This window comes from Osmerus mordax, chromosome 1, assembly GCF_038355195.1.
Source record: "Osmerus mordax isolate fOsmMor3 chromosome 1, fOsmMor3.pri, whole genome shotgun sequence".
Taxonomy (NCBI): domain Eukaryota; kingdom Metazoa; phylum Chordata; class Actinopteri; order Osmeriformes; family Osmeridae; genus Osmerus; species Osmerus mordax.
In genome coordinates, this window is record NC_090050.1 from 22,210,568 (window position 1) to 22,223,214 (window position 12,647).

The 12,647-nt window shown below is 49.7% G+C and overlaps 1 protein-coding gene across 2 annotated transcripts in view; it reads right to left on the reverse strand.

Moving 5' to 3' along the window:
• pcbp4 (poly(rC) binding protein 4) overlaps positions 1–11,925 on the reverse strand; it is a 21,517-nt gene extending 9,592 nt beyond the window's left edge. For both annotated transcript variants that reach the window (XM_067230276.1, XM_067230208.1), the window contains exons 1-10: positions 11,801–11,925; positions 11,517–11,540; positions 10,705–10,737; positions 8,420–8,536; positions 6,146–6,277; positions 5,638–5,766; positions 2,851–2,919; positions 1,198–1,269; positions 889–930; positions 689–767 (exon numbers count right to left, since the gene is read on the reverse strand). In XM_067230276.1, coding sequence (XP_067086377.1) covers positions 689–767; positions 889–930; positions 1,198–1,269; positions 2,851–2,919; positions 5,638–5,766; positions 6,146–6,277; positions 8,420–8,536; positions 10,705–10,737; positions 11,517–11,540; positions 11,801–11,908 — 805 coding nt within the window. In that variant the 5' untranslated portion in view covers positions 11,909–11,925. The remainder of the gene's footprint in view (positions 1–688; positions 768–888; positions 931–1,197; positions 1,270–2,850; positions 2,920–5,637; positions 5,767–6,145; positions 6,278–8,419; positions 8,537–10,704; positions 10,738–11,516; positions 11,541–11,800) is intronic.
• Between the last annotated feature and the right edge of the window lie 722 nt (positions 11,926–12,647).

Here is a 12,647-nt window from a genome sequence, read left to right on the forward strand (position 1 = left end):
TCTGGGGTTCTGGATGTAGGAACTGGCATTAACAGCACTCACCCCGGAGTCTGCTGACTGGAACATTAGGCCTCGTAGCTGGAATCCTGACTCACAAACAGGAACTTAGGAGTTCAAACTGATCTAGCGGACGCAGACGTCTACTAGCCAGAGGTGAATGATTCCAGCCCCTGTCTAGAACACCAGCTTAGTTTCCACCCTGCATCCCAAACACACATTCCGTTCCCGTACTTTCCTAATTGAGTCAGCGTGGGGGAGGACCAGGGAAGCCCAGCGTGTGTGTGGATCTGATCCCCAGACCAAAGCCTCTTCCCTGGCTTGCCGGGACAGGCTGAGGGGGTTAAAGCCCATCCTGCTGGAGGCTGATACATCCTGCCAGGTCCTGGCCCACTTTCACCAGGATAATCTACTCCCTCTGGGTCACACCATCCGAACACCGTCAGATACTTTGGGTGCACTTGATTTATGTCTCCACCCGGGGCAACTGAAACAAATGGTTTTAGGTACGTGACCTCTTCGACCGAGGTGTGCAGGTGGGGTCAGAACATTTACTGAGAAGGGCAGCTTATTTCATGATCTGCTTATCGGGTTAGGGCCCACCCTCACCCCCCAACAACAACGTCTCTGCCTCCACCTGCACCTCCGGCTCCGCCTGCACCTCCACCCACCCCCAGAGCAGCATACGTACCAGTGAGGCCCGAGGAGGCAGGCTGGCACATGGGGGCCAGGCCTTGCTGCTGCATAGACAGCTGGTGGAGCTTGGCCAGCTGGTCAAGAGAGGAGTCACACATTCACATCCAACATGAACCTCCACACTCTGACTTAAACCAAGGACAAACCACAGCAAGCATCGAGGAGTCATGTTTTAGTCATGTTTACTGATCTCACCTCTGCATGGGGAATGCCATATTGGTTCTGTAGAGTGTATGCCTGGGTGAGAGAAACAGGTCATCAGAATAGTCCAGGTGTTGGTCTTTCTTACTCCAGCACTTACATACAGTAATCACATGACCTCTTCTCCCTCCTGGAGGCCTGTCTGTCTGTCTGTCTTACTACATGTTTCTCCCTCGATTTGCCTTACTGCTGGTCTTTCTTTCTTTCTTACTGTCTCTGTCTGTCTGTCTCTTTCTCTCTCTCTCCTCTCTCTCTGTCTGCCTGTCTATCTGTCTTGTTAGTCCGTCTGTCTGTCTTACTTACTTGTTGCAGATCCATCCCTCCCTGAGCCACTTGGAACAGAGGGTGAGAACCATACTCTGATGCCTCAAACACCTACACACACAGACACGCACACACACACAGACACGCACACACAGGCACGCACACACACAGACACGCACGCTCACACACACTCACACACACACGCACACACATGCACGCACACACAGACACGCACACACATGCACACAGACACGCACACACACACATGCACACACACGGACACACACGCACAGAAGAGGAACAAAAATCAAGGCATTAGGGTAGATCATTATCAATGATCTACATCATTCCATTGTCCTCTAACAGGAAACACACTTTTTTCACAACTTAAAACAAAACGTTAACACGTTTCTATAACAACAACAAAGGTCTCCAAAAAGAAGAGAACACCATGCTGTCCTTGTGTCATCACGACTGTAACACCGTAACAACACCGCTGTCATCACTGCACTCCACAGATGTGGGCTACAAATCACAGGATATTGTTCCTCTCCTCGGGTATCTGTGTACGTTCCACACCTGGAGCTCTTACAAAGACCCATTACATTAAAGTATGTAGTACGTTAGTCATTGAGGGGAGTTTAATTTGTGTGGTTTCGAATCAACCATAAGTGTTTTGAGAGAATTTGCAAATAGTAATTGACCCAGGTCAGGTGATTAGACTGACACAACAAAACACATGAATCAAAGTTAAACGCTCGGCACACGCTGGAACAACCTGCCTTCTCCACTGCAATTATTTTTGACTTCTACGGAATTTGCTAAAAATCAGAGGATGGGAGGTGGTGGCGGTGTTGAATATTCATGAGGCTGATTGATCTTGATATTAGTGTTTCTGCACGCATATGCATGACGCTAATGAATAGTCATGCTGGATGTTGAATAAACATGAGCGAGTTTGTTTAGGTGCGCTGAGTCCTCGGGCAGGGAGGAAGACGTTCCAGGGAATGTTACGGGTCAGATAGATGCTTAGCAACCCTGATAAGACAGATAAGCCACCTGACTCCCTGATAGGGAGTCAGGTGGCTGAGCGGTGAGGGAATCGGGCTAGTAATCTGAAGGTCGCCAGTTCGATTCCCGGTCATGCCAACTGACGTTGTGTCCTTGGGCAAGGCACTTCACCCTACTTGCCTCAGGGGGAATGTCCCTGTACTTACTGTAAGTCGCTCTGGATAAGAGCGTCTGCTAAATGACTAAAATGTAAATGTAAATGTAAGACTGAGCTAGGAAGTCGCAAGATTAGGTAACGCTGTCTCACGCTGCTATAAATATAACATCTAAACAGCTTTGCTTCCATTTCATTGTGAGTAGAGAGTATGCAGAGGGCTAATTCTGCTGCATTGAGGAAGCGTTCCTGGTGTGGTGGTGATCGTGTATCCTGTAATATAACCAGGGAGCATGAACAGGCCAACCTTCACCTTGAATCTCTGTCTTCTGTGGCAAATGTTCAATCAGACTAAGAATAGTGGGCAGCGCAGAGCTACGAGGCTAGCTGCTGCTTCTCAGAAGATGTGATCCTGAACGCTCCCACAGAGTTTGTCCTGAGGTTATTTTGAGGTTGCCTTAAATACGTGATGAGATTGTTCTGAGGTTGAGTTGGGGTTGCTTTGAGGTAACGGTCGGTTTTCTCACCTGGTTCCCTGACATCATGACAGGGCTGGGGCTGGGCCGGTAAGGAATTGTGGCTCCTTTGGGAGGTGACTGCAGGTGGAGAGGAAGGAAGAAGAGAGCAGAAGAGAAGACAAGAAGGTTGGAGAAAGTTGAGGTCAGAGAAAGAGGCCGCGTTTAGGAGTGGGGACAAAGACAGTTTCAAGGAGTCGAAGAACAGGTTTAGCAAGGCGGTGAGGGAGGCTAAACGACTGTACTCAGAGAGACTAAAACACCAATTCTCTGCAAACCAATTCTCTGCTTCTGTCTGGAGAGGGCTCAGGCAGATTACCAACTGCAAGCCCAGAGCCCCCCACTCCACTAACGACTCCCGCCTGGCCAACGACCTGAATGAGTTCTACTGCAGATTTGAAAGACAATTGGACAGTCCTGAACTACCCCTTCCCACCCAGGAGGCCTCCCACCTCCCCCCCTCTACAGTGACGACTCTCTCCATTCAGGAGGGTGAAGTTAACAGACTTTTCAAGAGGCAGAATCCCCGCAAAGCAGCTGGGCCGGACTCTGTCTCTCCAGCCACCCTCAAGCACTGCGCTGACCAGCTGTCTCCGGTGTTTACCTACATCTTTAACACCTCCCTTGAGACATGCCATGTTCCAGCCTGTCTCAAGTCCTCCACCATCATCCCTGTGCCCAAAAAGCCAAGGCCAACAGGACATAATGACTACAGACCCGTCGCCCTGACCTCTGTGGTAATGAAGTCTTTCGAGCGCCTGGTGCTGGCACACCTTAAATCCATCACTGACCCTCTACTGGACCCCCTGCAGTTTGCCTACAGAGCCAACAGGTCTGTGGACGATGCAGTTAACATGGCCCTCCACTTCACCCTACAGCACCTGGACTCCCCAGCATCCTATGCCAGGATCCTATTTGTGGCCTTCAATACCATCATCCCCGCCCTGCTTCAGGACAAGCTCTCCCAGCTGAACGTGCCTGATTCCACCTGCAGGTGGATCACAGACTTCCTGTCTGACAGGAAGCAGTGCGTTAAGCTGGGAACACAAGTCTCTGACTCCCAGTCCATCAGCACCGGATCACCTCAGGGCTGCGTCCTTTCTCCTTTGCTCTTCTCCCTGTACACAGTTGCACCTCCAGTCATCCGTCCGTCAAACTCCTGAAGTTTGCGGACGACACCACCCTTATTGGGCTCATCTCTGGTGGAGACGAGTCTGATTATAGGTGGGAAGCGGCCAACCTGGTGACCTGGTGCAGCCAGTACAACTTAGAGCTCAATGCTCTTAAGACAGTGGAGATGGTTGTGGACTTCAGGAGGAACACAGCCCCACTCACCCCCATCACCCTGTGTGACTCCCCAGTCAACACTGTGGAGTCCTTCCGCTTCCTGGGCACTATCCTCTCCCAGGACCTCAAGTGGAAACTGAACATCAGCTCCCTCATCAAGAAAGCACAACAGAGGATGTACTTCCTTCGGCAGCTGAAGAAGTTCAACCTGCCAAAGACAATGATGGTGCACTTCTACTCAGCCATCATTGAGTCCATCCTCACCTCCTCCATCACCGTCTGGTACACTGCTGCCACTGCCAAGGACAAGAGCAGACTGCAGCGTATCATCCGCACTGCTGAGAAGGTGATTGGCTGCAATCTGCCTACCCTCGAGGACCTGCACACCTCGAGGACCCTGAGGCGAGCGAGGAAGATTGTGGCCAACTCCTCCCACCCTGGACACTCCCTGTTTCAGTCATTCCCCTCCGGCAGAAGGCTGCGGTCCATCAGGACCAATACCTCACGCCACAAAAACAGTTTCTTCTCTTCCGCTGTTGGCCTCTCCAACAAGGCCAAGGGACCACACTGACTCTAATGACTTCTTGCTTAAAACACACTGCTTTTTGCACTGCATTACAATAATGGTATCTTGTACATTTGTATTTTTTGTAATATTTGTATTTTTCTATTTTTATATTGTAATTTACGGCAACTTATATTTTATTGTATATTTAATTCTATTCTAATCCCACTTAGTACTGCTAGTTTATGTACCCTTAGTATAGATAGTCCACATATTTAAATTTTAGGTATATGTTTATTGTATGCACCTTCCTGCCAAAGCAAATTCCTTGTCTGTGCAAACTTTCATGGCGAATAAATCCCATTCTGATTCTGATTCTGAAGAAGTTAGGGTGTGAAAACGGTTTGATTCTCCCCTCAGCACGTCAGCAGTTTTCTCTAGCTTTAGCACAAGGTGCTTAGAATCACAATGAGTTGAAAAAGCCTTTGATTTCTCTGTTTTCACATTTAATCCCCTGGAAGTAGTTGGAGCACTGCCTCAGATAATACTGGATCTATTCTAGGTATTGGCTAACTGATTGCATTCCTCTGTGTGAACATGTTTTTGATGTTGACTCCACAGATATCTGAAGGTGATTGTTCTCCCACTGGCGGACGTTCTATTATTTGCGTGATGTATCTCCCTGATCTAAGCACTTCACATGAGAGAAAGCAATTGTGACATTTTGGTAGTGTCTGTTGTGGATACTGATGAGCTTGTGGCTAAATCAGACAGCTAAATCTAAACACTTGATTTATGCAACGTATTTTCACATGTAGGTGCAAGAGACGTCACCTTACTCGAGTAAAAGAGTCACACAGCATGTCTCTTGGAAAAAAAACATAAATGTTCTGTTGCTCAATAATCGGCTGTTCGTTCGGAAGGTTGGCGGTTTGGAATCCCGCCCGGCAACAGCCTCCGTCTGAGAGCATGCTCGTGCGTTCCGGAGAAGGCCGGGAGAGACCCACCTCTAGGATGACTGTGCAGATGAGCTTGACACACTGGATGATGGCTTCCTGGCTCCCAGATATGGTGACCCCTCTCTCTGTGGAGTTAGGCAGCAGGTCGCCTGCCACCTGGATCTGGGCGCCCGTGGTCTGGTCGCCATGACGGAGGGAGGGAGGAAGGGGGGTAAGAGGGAGGGAAATAAGTGGAAAGGAAGCATGGAAGGAAAGAAGGAAGGAAGCAGAGGAAACATAACTTAAATGACAGGTTTATTTGTCACATAAACTGAAGTACAGTGGTGTGATATCAAATTGAAGAACATAAAGTGAGCCAAGAAGATCAAACTGACATAATAGATCATTGAAGTCTAGATATAAATATAAATATCAAGGAAATGACCTGCCTTAAAGAGTTTCCTGCAACCCCTCTCTACAGTAGGGCTATCATCATTTATGTTCATCCTTCATGTATCTAGGAAGGACGTGGGGAGGGGAGGAAACTCATGCAGAGTATTGAGACCAGACCGCTCACCTCTCGGATCTCCTTGATTTTAGACCCGCCTTTGCCGATTAGGGAGCCACACTGACTGGCTGGGATGACCAGTCGCAGGGTGACGGGGGGCTTGCTGGTCACTGTGCCATTGGCTACCAGAGCTGTCAGGTCCTAAAGGCAACAGATGTAATTGGTTTAACACCCCACAGAGTTATTTTGACCTATTGCCACCCCTCCTTACCTTAACCCTTGTGTTATCTTCGGGTCATTCTGACCCATCAGTCATTGTGACCCACCGTCGTATTGCGACAAATTTACCTCATACAAAAACAAAGTGAAGCATTTTCTTTTAACTGTTGGGCTGTCTCAGACCCCCCACATTGGAATGGTTAAAAGAAAATTATTTTTATTTGTTTTTGTATTGGGTAAAATTGGGTAAACACAACAATGGTTCGTTATGAACCTTTGGGTCATGTGACCCGAAGGCAGCACGAGGGTTAAAACAAAGTGGGCAAGAGGATGACTTCAAAGCCCCTCACACAAACATGGAATCCATCATCTTTCATCCCACTTCTCCCCCTCTCTCTCTCTAGCTCTCTTCTCCTCTTCGCCCTGCTCCCCTCTTCGACAGACCAGGGTTCCCGCTGATTGAACATGGATGTGACAACCTTGTTCACCGTTCTATCGATCTCCATGGAGGCGATAGTTAGTGTTTGCTCAGGTCAAAAGTATTCACGTCTGGGCTAACCCCCCTCCACCCTCTCTTCCTCCTAGTGTCTCTCCTTCCTCCTCCTCCCCCCATCTCTTTCCTCTTTCCCAAAGCCAATCCTTCCCTCTCCTCCACTCCTCCCATCTCCTCTCTTTCCTCCCTGCCCCTCCTCTCTTCTCTCCTGGTGCTGTAGCAGGTTCCATAGCAGTGGGCTGCAAATCCAACAGTCCAGCAGCACCTCTCTTCTTAATTAAACCTACTCATAAATACAGCCAGAATCACTGCCATGCCGCCGCGCAATCAATTAGAGGCAGCCCGACTCCGGGTGCGTTTGAAATGTAAATAGCAAAGGCTTGTCTGGCTGCCCATCAGCCCGAAACTGTCTACGTGACGGGAATGTTGATAGGTCCGGACTCTGCCCCCGCGGTCGAATGCAACGCACACTTTACGCATCTTTTCTGCAAGCAGAAAGCGCCTGCTGTATCAAGGGGTTCGGAGGCTGATTGTTTTGGTGTGCGCTTCGCATGTGAATCTCTGAAGTTCTACTGGGAAATAATAAAGTCAATTTCTGCCAATATTGGAGCTTTTAAAATCAAATAGAGGAATGAGGAAATGTATGAGGAAATGTAGAGACACCATTTTTTTTCCCTCTCTCTCTTTTTCCTTCTGTTATCTACCCTCTCTCCTATTCGGAGATTGTCTCACCCACTCTCCTTCTCGCATTTCCAACGGGGCATGCGTTTCCCAATCTGGATCAGGGAGGTTGAAACATCACTTCCTAGATTTAATTTCAGAATATGCAATACGTCTTAATAGCTGTGAACATCCTAATCCTGTTCTTTCAAGCTGAGGCTTGGCTTTCTTTTGCCAGCTCTCTTTCCAAGCTCTCTGGGCAAATCCCAACACAGTTCCCTGAGGCTTTGACTCTGCTGGCCCATTTACACAAGCCAGCAGAACTTGAGTTATAGTGATGTTCACCGTATTCCTGTTTTGGTCTTGTAACATAATAGAGAGTTGATTACTGACTTGGTTCAGTCAGTTACAGGAAGGTTTGAAGTACTGTTTGTGGTAACGTTTGCGCTTTTGATTCATAATTCATAATCTGTCAATTAGACTGCGTTAGTATGGATTCGGTTGTCAGAGTGCTTCTACCTCTGTGTTTAACAGGAAGAAGCCCTCAGTACCTGGTTCCTGGTAAGAGTGTGACTGAGAACAATGAAGGCATGTCTTTCCATTTCTTGTGGAAAAACAGAGTAGCCAGACGTGTGTGTGTGAGTGTGTGCGGCTGTTTGTGTGTGACTGTCAGACAGACTGACAGAACTGAAGCCAGAGTCCACATATGCATCATACATCACATGGCTGTGAGGCACCTCTACAGTGTTACTATGACAGTCATGTCCTGGGGATGGCTGAGGAGTCGGAAGGGGTGTGTGTGTGTCTGTGTGTGTTCTACATGTTTAATGAATGCCAGCTATGTACAGCCCATAAAGGTTAGACTAACGGTGCCCGGACACCAGGTCCCTCGGGGGGGACAGCCGACCGAGGAGGAGGTGGAGGAGGGGAAGGGAGAGACCCAGAGAGGAGGAGAGAGCCAGCTGGTTTACCTCCTCCAGTTTGAAGGTGATCATGGTGAAGGCTCTGAAGACATTTTCTGTGGGCCCTGTGATGGTGATGATCCTCTCTGGACAGGAACCCTCCGAGATGTTGATACGAGCGCTGCTCTGTTAGGACGAGGTGGAGGGGAGGAGAGGGAGGAGGGGAGGAGGGGAACGGGGAGGAGAAGGGAGTGAGGAGAGGAGAGGAGAGGAAGGGAGGGGAGAGGAAGAGAGGGGAGATGAGAGGAGAGGAGATGAGAGGAGGGGAAAGGAGAGGAAGACATGAGGGGAGAGGAGAGGAGATGAGAGGAGGGGAGGAGAGAAAAGAGGAGAGGAGAGGGAAAAGGGATGGTGAAAAGAAAGGAAGACAAGCATCAATTCCGCTGCTCTGTTCTGCCGGGCGGAGGTGTGTGGTCACCAGGAGTCAAGGTGTAAAGCATGCTAGTCTAAGCTTTGGGACAGAAAGAGCGAGAGATAGAGAGAAACTCCCTCATTCCTCCCACCTCTCCTCTCCTCTATTCATCATATGCTTCAGTGGAACAGCCCTCTCTAGTTCACGCTTTGTTTGTCATCCCTAGGATGGGCTTCCACACTGAAATATGCATAGGAGGAGGAGGAGAGGGAGGGGGGAGGTAGAGGAGGGGAGTGAGAGAAGGGAGAGGGAGGGTGCAAAGGTAGAGTGAATTGAGGAGGTGGGGGAAGGTGGTAGGGATGGATGGAGCCGAAGAATTGGAGAATTAGATAGAGGGAGGAGTGAGTGGCGGGAAGGAAAGGGGGAGGCGATGAAGAAGGGATGAAGGAGTGGGTGGAGGATGGTGTGAAGGTGGAGAAGAAGAAAAAGGGTAGAGAGAAGTACGTCATCCTTTTTTTATCTCTCCCAAAGTCTGAGTCATTCAGCTAAGCAGAGAGAGAGAGAGAGACAGAGAAAGAGAGAAGGAAAAAAGAGGGAGAGCAAAAGAGAGAGGGAGAGAGGGAACGAGAGAGCGAGAAAGAGAGAGAGAGAAAAGAGAGAGAGAGAAAAGAGAGAGCTCATCTGAAAGGCCTATAAGTAGTGCTGCAGGGTTGATTCACTGTCCTGCAGCACTCAGACCTGTCTGATTCACTTATACATGAGCTCTCTATCCTTCTGAAGGATGCTCTCTCTCTCTCTCTCTCTCTCTCTCTCTCTCTCTCTCTCTCTCTTTCTCTCTCCTTCTCTCTCATCCCCTCTCTCTCCTCTCTGTCTCTGTCTCTGTCTCTCTCTCTCTCTCTCTCTCTCTCTCTCTCTCTCTCTCTCACACTCACACACATACACACACACACAAATCTCTTTACAGACTCCCTTCTCTGCGCCCCATGCTAATGTTTTGATTGAGGTAATAGAGGTAGAGAATGAACTGATCTTGGTGTTGATCATGCTCGTCTCGGAGTGACAGATCTCCACATCATTACGCGTTTCTATTTATATGACAACGAAAGGAGGCAGCAGTCTGTCTCGCTCTCCAGCTGAACCCACGGCTGGCAAAGCGTAAGCTCAGGCACCTACACACTGCAACACAAGCATCTGGGCGCACACACAATAATGCACACGCCAGCATGCTTGCACACACGCCAGATGTTTCGGCAGTTTGACGTCGGCAGCAGCTCCTATATGACCCTTTATCTCTGATATGTGGGTGTTCCCCTCCTCTCTAATCTCTCATCCTTTTTTTCCACCCCATCCTTCCCGTTTCCCTCCATCCTAGAATGGAGGGTAGATCATTATTAAGCGTCATGTCAACGCTTTTATTGACCCAATGAAAAAGGCTCACTGGTGGAGGCTGTGTGTGTGTGTGGGTGTGGGTGTGTGTGTGTGTGTGCGCGTGCGTGTGCGTGTGTGTGTGTGCGCGTGTGTGTAATAGTGCATGATCTTCTCCGGTAGACAAGACTACTGAGAAACAGAGATGGGAAGAACGAACAGAGAGAGAAAGAGAGAGAGACAGACAGAAGAGTGTCACGAAAGAGAGAGGGAGGAGACGGAACGCTGGTGTGGATCTGGTACCCTTGAGATCCACATATGCGTTTAAATATTCATGTGCTTCCTGTGCGGTCTCTACTGTCATGGTAGGATGAGAGGGGAGGAGAGGAGAGGAGAGAAGGAGAAGGAGGAGGAGAGCCGAGTGTCCAGGACACCTGGGTCTCCTCTTGATACGTGTGACCGTAACGGCAGCACCTCCACACGGCTGGGGTCGGGACAGTGTCTGTTAGAGAGTGAGAGAAGGACGGGAAGAAACGGAAGGAGAGAAACAAGGGATGTGTGGGCCAGAGGGGCTTACCTCCTCTCGTATTCTCTTCACTGTTTCTCCTTTCTGTGGGAGAGGAGAGACAGGTGTTCAAACGGCCATAGCGACATTGCATTCACGTACACATCACTGGCATTAGCTCCATGGTTGTTTCTCAGCTGACCCCTCTTAGCAAACCACCCCTACAGGGCGTGGCTTGGCATTAGCGCCCGTTTCTGACAGAGTGAATCGGGGGGAAGGTGTGGTGTTTTAAAGGAGCTAGCCGGAGAGAGCGTCGGCCACACTCGGCTGCACAGAGGTATGGCTGCCGCGGGGATGGATCCCCGGGGAGCACGTGAGTGTCTGGCGAGGACGGCGGAGGAGAGAGACCAGGGATCTGAGCGTGTCCTCTGAATACCAAACCCCTTCATGGCTCCTGCTCGCTACACACCGTCGACAGGATGTGACACGGTGAAGACACGGGACTAGGGAGCAGGATGTGACACGATGAAGACACGAACCTAGGGAGCAGGATGTGACACGGTGAAGACGCGAGACTAGGGAGCAGGATGTGACACGGTGAAGACGCAAGACTAGGGAGCAGGATGTGACACTGTAAAGACACGAGACTAGGGAGCAGGATGTGACACGATGAAGACACGAGACTAGGGAGCAGGATGTGATACGGTGAAGACACGAGACTAGGGAGCAGGATGTGACACGGTGAAGACGCGAGACTAGGGAGCAGGATGTGACACGGTGAAGACGCGAGACTAGGGAGCAGGATGTGACGTTGCTGCTACACGAAGCTAAAATGTGTGCCGAGACCGTAGAAGAAGAAAGGAGGACAGGATGTTGCTGCTCACCTTGCCGATGATGCTGCCTACTTCCTGTAGAAGGAAACAGAGATGACGTCATCAGTTTATACTTGTACACTGACACAGGCCAAAAAGGATTTGCTAATACTGTGAAGTAGGCCTGTTGTCGTTACAATACAAAGAATCGAATGTGTCAAACTGAATTCTATTGAACTGAACCAAGCAGAATCGATCTGAATCCAAACGAATCAACCTTAGTCAAACTGAGACACACTGAATCAAACAGAGTCCAAATCAAACACACCGAATCATACTGAATCAACCTGCTGTACCTTGCCGTGCATGAGGAGTCGTAGTGTGAGGGTGACGTTCATGTCGCCCTCTCCAAAGTCCTGCTCACAGTTCATGGTTGAGGTGGAGTCGGGTGCGGGGAGACGCATGAAAGATGATCGGCGGGCAGGTGGGCGGGCGGCACAGGAACTGGCGGATGCTCTCTCTGGTCTCTGGAAACACAGGACGGAGGAAAGAGACGGTTAGGGAATCCAAGATGGCCGCAGAAGAACGCGGAGACGGCAGAGAGACGAGCAGAGGAAGCTGCGGAGCGCATTGTGCTCTGTGGAAGAGAGAACGGGAACCACTCTGCCTGTCACAACATGAAAGCTCTGCACGCTGGGCTGTTCAACAGAGACATGCCATGTTACAGAGAAGATCAGGCTGAATGGGGAGAGTTACTTTGGATGAAAGGACACCTTCTGCTCCGTGAATTAGGCTTTAGCTTGGCTGGCTAAAGCAGTCTGGGAGAAGGACTGATTCCCAGGGAGTTTCAACCCTGGAAGACCCACTGACACATCTGCTATGGTCGCAAGCTGGCCCTGTGTGTGTGTGTGTGTGTGTGTGTGTGTGTGTGTGTGTGTGTGTGTGTGTGTGTGTGTGTGTGTGTGTGTGTGTGTGTGTGTGTGTGTGTGTGTGTGTGTGTGTGTGTGTGTGTGTGTGTATGTGTGGGCATGTGTATGTGTGTGGGCATGTGTATGTGTGTGTGCCCTCAGCTCAGAGGCAGAAGGAAGATAATTGCAGGTTTCAATATCAAGCTCCTTTCTTTGTCTGTGACAGCTTGTAGAACACACACACAGCTGGTCTTGCTCTGAACACACATACACACACACCCACACTCAGAGGCTG